The sequence below is a fragment of the Abrus precatorius genome, unplaced genomic scaffold, assembly GCF_003935025.1.
Source record: "Abrus precatorius isolate BTA unplaced genomic scaffold, Abrus_2018 Scaffold8, whole genome shotgun sequence".
In the NCBI taxonomy this organism is placed as follows: domain Eukaryota; kingdom Viridiplantae; phylum Streptophyta; class Magnoliopsida; order Fabales; family Fabaceae; genus Abrus; species Abrus precatorius.
This window is the reverse complement of record NW_020874428.1, coordinates 26,634,894-26,643,918: the sequence shown is the minus strand read 5'-3', so window position 1 is coordinate 26,643,918 and position 9,025 is coordinate 26,634,894. Positions and strand designations below refer to the sequence as shown.

General features: G+C 31.4%; 1 protein-coding gene across 1 annotated transcript; it reads right to left on the bottom strand.

Annotated features, from left to right (window-relative positions):
• Positions 1-5,191: 5,191 nt before the first annotated feature.
• LOC113874569 lies at positions 5,192-5,773 on the bottom strand. The gene has a single exon (XM_027512789.1). It carries the CDS (start codon positions 5,771-5,773, stop codon positions 5,192-5,194), a length of 582 nt encoding a protein of 193 aa, XP_027368590.1.
• Between the last annotated feature and the right edge of the window lie 3,252 nt (positions 5,774-9,025).

Sequence of the window (9,025 nt, the reverse complement as noted above, 5' to 3'; positions counted from 1 at the left end):
TACAAGGACCACCTAGAATTGACTTATTTGGATTTCCTATGAAAATTAAAAATTGTCGCATTATCCAGACAGCAGTGCAACTTGGTATATGAAATCGCAAGGCCTGTTTGACTACTTCTGTAGTTTGCCCACAAAATCAAGATAGCTCATCTCATATATAAACTGGATTAGAATAACAAACAAAGCCACGACAACTAAAATGGATCTCACCGCAAACTCAAAACTGAATGTCCAATTTCATTTTTGTTTACGTAAATTTTAATTGAATCATGTAATCTGGACTTGCAACGAGAGAGAAGTTTGCCTCCACTCTTTCTACTTTTTTCTCGTTGCTGCATCTTCTCTAGCCTCGAAGTCTTCTACTTCACAAAGTGGGCCACCACTTCATCTTCTCTTGCTTCTTTAGCTCGCCTACTTCATTCCATTGCCTTGATCATCAAACTCATTTTCCTTCTTTTATTTACTTGTTTGAACTTTGAAGAGAGAGAGAAAACTAAAACATGAAACTAAATAAAATTGTGTTGCAATTTAAAATGAGAAAGGTTTTTTCATTAGTAATAAATGGTTACCCACTATCTGAGAAAATACTATTAAGGAAAAATTATAATTTATTTTGCAAGAACAGGATAATGTTAATTACCCATTTAATTTTTAAATTTAAACATCATTATTGTATAAATTGGATGTCAATTTATGCACGGAGATTCAAACCCTATTACAATTTCCTAGTTCCCTAATCTTACGTCATTTCTTTGCAATCAAATAACCAGGTCAGACCTTTCTCAAATATATAAAATTGATTGGAAAGTATGCCTCATTTGGGTTACGGCTAATTCAACGTACGGTTCAAAAAATTAGGAAATTAAATCTTGGTTTAATATTAAAGTTAGGAATTTTTAACAAGTTCAGCTATTCTAAGCTGAATCAGCTGATTAGTCAGCGGATGACTAGTGCGTTGAAAAATCCAGTAAACAGACATTTTATTCACTGTGGCAGGCAAGAAATGATAAGCCCAAAATATAATCATTGGACTTTGCTTGCACACAAAACTTCTCTCTTTCGCTTGCACACAAGACGAATCCTTCGCCGTCACTTAAATTAGACTCCTTTCTGTTTGCACACCCGTTTAGTTAGAATGGATATTTGCTCGAGCTCTCCATCGTTATATAAAATAATGTATGACGAACACAATTATCAATTCCATTCTTGTACTCTACCATTCGGAAAAGGAAAGGACAGATCTTTGATTTGAACTAAGCCTATATTGAATACATCCTTAATTTTTTATTATCTTCCTTCGTTTGTTTCACTTTAGTTCTTTGCTTATAGATCTAGTGCTGTTTTTATTTTTATTGTTGTCTGGGATTCTATCTAGCCCCCCTTGCGCCACCAAAAACTCATGATTGCGATTATCTTAAACATGTTGAGTTACAACAAGTGTTCTACTACTTTTGGAAATTTCTGTATTTGGCAACGTCATTTATGTAGAATTACACACTAAGTAGTTGTATAATGGACCCCGTTAAGTAAATATAAACGCACTAACCCCAAAAACCAAATACATCCATTCGAAAGCACTCATGTAAGGATCCTTCTTAAGTCACTTAGGTTGAGTGTGCACTTATACTTCTGATTTTCTATAACTTCAAAGACTGCTTGAGTGTGGACCTTACCATGCAAATGGAAAGGTCAAAATCTAAATCTTCGATGTAAGTTTTTACCTTCATTTATTGTTTAGAAGATATGGTTAATATTTTACTATACTTAGGAAAATAATTTTATCACAAAATGACATTAGCTTAATTCTGTCGATGATTTTGAGATAGGCCCGTGATTGAAACTGATATGAAGTTTTGGTTGTCTTTGAATATGGAGGGAGCAGAAGAATAATGGTGGGAGTAAACCATCAAAAGTAAGATAAGGATCTTTACAAGCATCCTTTGCTTTGCATAGATGGACCCCTCTTTCTTCCCTTCACTCGCAGGCCACATATCAAACAGATGGAATTTCTAGCCCCAAGGGAACCAAAGAATATTTTACCTTTGATTGATGACCCCATCATCAAGTATGGAGATCTTCTATATACTCCTCCACTATTGAAATTCTTTTATTCTATAACTAAAAATAATTGTAAACAAACCTAAGTATACATTAATGATTCAATTAAGAAATACAAAATGCAGTTCCTTTTTGGGTTGTAGAAATATGATTTCACATGATCGAGATTGGCTTTGGGTGGATTCTGATACATGTTGAAGAACAGCACAAGCTGAATAATACAAGAAAATTGAGTCATCTGCCAACATTTTGTTGTATGTTGTTTGCTTCCATGCAACACAACCAACTTTGAAGAAAGAGCAGAGGTCAGCCTTGTTGATTGTTCAGCATTTAGATGCTATTATATATGATAGAAAAAAGTTATCCCATTCTTTTTAATTTAAAAATATTTAAATTCCGTCAAATAATTTATTTCTTTATTTTGTTATAGCTCATAACTATTTTTAAAACTAAATACAAAACAAGTATTTTTTATACTATTCAATTTCAATTTTTTTAATAAACAAAATGCAGCCTATATTTTTCTAGGAAACTATACACAATCTCATTCATCCAAATAAATTAATTTCATAATTAAAATAATTTTGAATATATTGAAATAATCTAAATCGTTATTCAAACTAACACCATGCAATTTATATTTGGACCACAAGCAATCAAATTCTGATTCCCTGATATAGTGCAAATTTAAATAAATAATATCAAATTTAATTATATAAAAAAATATAGCATCATCTCATAAAAAAGAGATTCTGAAGCAACGTTCCAAGGCAATTGACCCCACAGAAAAACACCAAAATAGCATGTCTACGCAATGACTTTCTTTTCTTGAGAGCAAGAGAAAGAGACAAAATTCTGTATTCTTATTACTTGTCAGATATTACAACTTATTATCTGCTTCAAAATAGCCAGAGAAAAAGACCTCGCTACCTACTAAGTGTTGGTTGTCACCAACTTAACCATCCCCTCAATGAAATGGCATGCATCTCTATGCACTAAAATATAATTTTATGCAGTACTGTGATATGGTTTTTGTCAACAAGAAAAAGTGAAAGTATGAAAAATGTTGAATTTCCAAACTTAATGTTTTCCTGGATTACTAATACCGTAAACATACAACTGGGGTCGTTCTTTTTTCCTGTCCCAGTTAAAGTTTGAATCAAAATATAAGTATCCCAAGAATAAAAGAATGTGCCCTTACAGCAATTAAACCCAAAATTCCCATTTTTGACAGAAATTTAAGACCAACAATGACAATATAGCAAAGAATATGGATTGACTAGCCTTTGCCGCAGTACTATTCATTCCACATATGTGGCTGTCTATTCTTTGCTAGAAAAAAAACCATATTGCGATAAACATGCAAAGACTCTCCTCTATATATTCTTATCTAGAAGGAAGCCCGCGTCTAGGGTAACCGACTAACCATTTATTAATAGATGTTAGACTTCTATTCTTTTTTTGAATCACATATTAGGAAGTTGTAACAAGATGTTAACATCTAATCTAATACTAATAATATTAGTAACCCGTTACTTTATCTTATAAATTGTGCATCTCTAATAATGTGTTCTCATCTTGTGAAATAAACAGGAGTCTACATATCTATCTAACAATCTTCTCCATTTGTGAATTTTCAGGTGACAGTTGTACACAGAAGTAAAGTTAACAAATGGTGAGTGTGTTAGCTAAGGTTAATTAGAAGGAAAATCTAGCAAATTTCTCTTATGGTCTTTTGTGAAATTCTTAAGGGGACAGAGACTTGGTGCCCCATCAGATAAAGACAGTGTCCCCTTCTTAATATGAGGAACGGGGATTAACATGGGGGGTCATGTATTTTTCTATGCAATTGATAAGATAGATGCGACAGAATCATGACAGGTGTATAATCAAAATAAGGGTTGATCTCTGTCAAATTGAACACTCGTCATCTTTCTTTTCTATATATGCAGCTGGCTCTATCTAGCATTACCTGGCACTTATTTGTGGGCATGAAGTAACACTTTCAGAGTTCTGCATAATTTTGAATACATTTCGTCCAATTGCATAAAGAAATTTTACAACATGCTTTTTGTCCTTCAATATCCCACAAGTTGGTCACGTCATCAGTCATCACACCACTTCAGAAAAATAGGAAGCCAACTCAAGTATAGCCAAAACAATAAATATTCTTATGTATTTTTAACTATAAATGTTATATTCTTTTGTGATTTTAGTTTATAATTACTCTTATTTATGTAAAAGTGGTATATTTTTTAAAGAAAAAAATTAAAAGATAATATTGTTAATATTTTTAAAAAGACACGTTAATTTTTTAATAAAAAGATATATAATTTGTAATAATAATATATAATTTTTTTATTTTTAATAGGTGGCTCTAGTAAACCAATTTTGTGTTTAATTAATCAAAAGCTACTCTATTTTAACATGTTAAAAGTAAGTAGTTGGTTCAAGGGTTGATGAGATAAGTTTGCAACAACTTTTTAAAACTACTTATTTTACTTATGTAATTTTTAAATTTTAAATTTTTATTATTCTTTTATAATTATACGGTCTAAATTTATTCCTTTAGTTTTGCACGACTCTTCTCATTGTACCCATCTCTTTAGTTAATCGCTTTTACTCTGCAGATCATTTATATGGCAAGATGCATGGATATTCCATAATTTGTACACTGCATGTTATAATTTATCTTTGTAAAATATAATAATAAATATGAAACATGCCATGTAAGCAGACGCAGTCAAATAGTGATAGTCATGCAGTAATCCAATTACAAATATATAATTATATAACTTCGTCTCGCTGACATTATCTTTCCTATCTCTTTAATTAAAAAAAAAACCTTAATTTTAAATATGTATATATATATATATATATATATATATAGAATATTATCTTTTTACTGACTTGTCATAATTTAATCGCAGAAACATGAAATTCTCTTAACAGGAACTTTATTTGATGATAATACAAATTGAAATTGGCAAACAGACTTGACCTATAAATCCAAATTAAAATCTGTACAAATTCAGTGGAAGAAGAACCACCAAAGAGAAATGATAACAGTGATTCTAAATTTCACACTGTCGAAATAATTTATTCAAGAGGAAAAGGAAAAGCCAATGCAATCCTAAAAGGCTTCTTGATAAACCCAAGTTTCCTCTCTCTGCATCTTTAGCTGCTTATAGAAGTTCCCAATGAAGGCCTCAGCTTTTGCAAACAGCTCTTGCCCATTAACTCCTCCAACCTCGTCTTCTGCTTCAAACTCTTCATCCATCACTTCTACTTCACCTTCTCCACCTCCTATGCACAAGAGACTTGGCATCGAAGGACACTTTTTCACCTTATCCACTTTTGTGAGACCAATAATCTTCTCATCAGATGCACACTTTTCAACAACCTTAGCCTTTTTTTCTTTATGTTCTGAGGTATCACTTCCCCCAGTAATGTTGGAAACTTTCCTTTCCTCAGGTTCATGCACTTCTGGGGGCATTACAGGTTTTTGGGTCACAGAGAGTGGTTGCTTTCTGTCTTCCAAAGGCTTAGAGAAAGCTGAAAGAAGGCCAGCTTCAGCTCCAAGTGCAATGATGAGGACATTGAAGATGAAATAAAGGTAGGTGGGTCTAAGAGAGGAAGGTAACAAGGGTGTGATCACAAGGAGAAGAGCTAGGACAAAAAGTACTAGAACTTCAGATTTGTTAAATTTGTTCATGACTTTGATGAATGAGATGAAGTTAAAGTGACCAAGAATAAGGTATATGATAAAAAAGATGGACAGGATAATTAAGGGTAGGAGGAAGTAGTACGTAGGAATAAGTGTAGGGTTCTGGACATATATATAGAGGAATGAAAGTGGTGTGAGGGAAAGAGAGACAAACAGTGGAAATTGTCAGTTGCATAAATGTATAAGAGTTGTTGCCAGTGTCAGTCAACATAAGTACAAAAATATTTGTGGGTGCTGGAAATTCTAAGAAAATTCTCACACATTAATCAACAAAATATCCTTTAAAAAATAATGGAGGTGAATTATCCAACAATTCTAATGGTTTCTTAGGAGTGCAATAAATGTGGATAGGACAAAGACATACTAGTAATATTTTGTCTGTCATTGATGGAAGTGGTTTTGCATTATTCACCAAATTGATGATTATATTAATCATAATATATAACCCAATTTGGATGAGAAATTAGAAATTAGAGCCAAGTTTACTACTAGCAAACCAATTTCATGATGTTGCGAACAATATTCAAAACGTTATCAATGTCGGCAAAACCAATCACAGGAGAGTTACATAACCCACTTGGACCAGTATTTTTTTTCTTTCTTTCCTCTATTCTGTTGGTTACGTAATTTATCTGCATGACCACATTAGAAGCAAAATGTTGACCTTTGGCACAAAATTATGAGGAAATGACATTATATAGCCAATGCAAGTTGAAGAAAATCAAGAAATTAAATCTGATGCACATTAATTAGATGAGATAAAAGGAAAGGACAAGAGAAGATGCAAGAGGGAAATTAATTTGAATGTTATTGGATGTTGCGTGATAAGGCCGGTGAAAGCATATTCCTCCAATACCGTTCACTTTTTTGTGGGCGTTGATTTGATTTTAAGAGAAGAAGGTAAACCTCGCTTTGAACTCTTTGTGCTTCTTGGCCCTGTCCCCAAAATCCCTTAGGAGTGGTGGGTTCCACAGTGATCCTTTTCATTAGGATCCTTTGTCAAAGAACCTAATAATGTTAAGGGTAGGATTAGGATCTTTTGGTTTTGGACCATTTGAGAAGTGACAATCCTTCCCTCTAAATTACTATACTTCCTATTTTGGTCCAACCGCTAAATAGCCAATTACCATGCCAAAGTCTCACCTTCTAAACCTTTGCAGTGTTGCCCAAGAAAACCATCTCAGCCCACTTTGTTAACTGCCTTAAATTTGGGCCATTTGTACCCGTAAGCCCTTTCTAACAATAGGTTGGGGTGAGTCAGAGGTATAATAATGGTTGAACAAAAAAAACAAGAGGTATAATAATGGATTTCAGTGTACTTTTAGCAACTATGATTTATATTACGTGTAATTTTGTTCGTTAAATAATTGATTTGAACAAAATTTTCTCACATCTTGAAGGGAAAATGATTTGTGAAAAATAAAAAAAGGGACAACAGCAAAGGAATAAGTTAACTTGTGAGCTATGTTAGAAGTAAATGTTGCGGTGTGGAAGAATCATAGTTTTAAAAGCAAAATTATGATAGACCTATGATACAGTTTCATTCTTCTCTTCAAGGTTAACACACAACGATATGCAAGAGGTCATGTGCTTAGGACATAGGCATATTGAAACTTCTAACAGTGCTCAAAAGAGATAAAAGATGGCTAATCTTCAATTAAGAGAAATAATGCTAATATCTCACAGTAAGAAAATAAACAAATGAATCTTCAAATTCTCTAAAAGCATATTTGAAAATGAATTCAAAAAATGAAAGACTATTGGGTCAATTGACATACCTAAGCCCCACATGCAGAGCATTTTGTATTTTAACAAACAAGTGTTGTACTAACCAATTCATCACTTAAAACAATTATATTCACATATCTAATTGTATCCTTAATAATTGTTAAAAAAAAACACTCGACGGCCCAATATATCTTTGCTCGAGCCCATGATTGAGTTGGTTCATTTGTCCCCCTTTCCTTGTTCATTGTTTCTTCATTAATCTTATCCTTAGGACCCTTTCTTCTTAATTACAACTAAATTAACATAATCAACTTCAAGAATCAACCAGAACGCTTCAGTCAATAGAAAGAACCACAGGCTTTGTCTTGACTCTTGACGAACTAAATCAAAATTATTTCTAGCAAAGGAAGAAGATTCAAATTGCAAACACCCTTTGTTTATAAGAGTTAGAAATATGTAGATTCTATTTTTTCTTATAAAGTATTATAATATTATAATTTTTTAATAGCTATTTATGTCAAAGTCATTAAAGTACACACGATTTTAAATAATAATCATGTCATGTTGTAATTGTGTTTAATATATATCTATTTCTCCCTAAATGCATGAAACATTTTGATCTACTTGCAATTTATAATATCTTAGAAAAAACTCTTTCTATTGCATTAAAAATCAATGATGTTTGAGTTAGCGCTTCTAACATGCAGCCACCGTTTGATTGGAATTGGACGATAAAATATTTGTCCCAAACAGAGCTTGGTTTGGCCTAATTAACCTTTCAGGCCACTAAGAGTGAATTGATTTTAATTAATTCGATGAATCCGAAAAATTAAGTTAAATAAATAATGTTAATTTAGTTTCTATTATATATTTAGGTTTAAATTAAATTAATAAACCTTGATTATTTTCAGTTTGAGTATTGATTTTATGATTTGAAATTCGTTGACTTATTATCTGATTCAGCTTAAAATTCCTTTTAGCTCGTTTTTAAGTTGCTTATCCACACACCATGACATCATTTCACCTAAAGAATAATTAATCATTTAAACCAATCATTTTTTTTTAAATATCAAATAAGAGAATTTTTTAATATAAGAATGAGAAAAATAACTATTATATTTAACACGAATAATTAACATTTAAATATTAATTTATATAAATTTTTAAAATAATAACATGACAATTATTTTTTAATTTTGATAATTTATTATATAGTTATATAATAAATATATTTTTAATTAGATATATTTTATACGCATAAAAATTATCTAATAAAAATATTATTTTGAAAACAATAATAATGATAAAAAATTTGATTTGTAAAATGATCAAAATAAAAAAATATCATATCAACTGCTTTTAGATTATAAAAGCAATAATGATAAAATATTAATTTTAAGTTGTATCTTTTTGTAGCCGATTCATATCATTGTAAAGAGTCAATTCAACATCAATAAAGCAAAAGGGGGGCTGGTTGAACCAATCAGCCAAGTTGTCTAGTATTTTTCTCAT

Coding starts and splice junctions, on each gene's coding strand:
- LOC113874569 (XM_027512789.1), bottom strand. CDS start 5,773: ATGAACAAATTTAACAAATCTGAAGTTCTAGTACTTTTTGTCCTAGCT.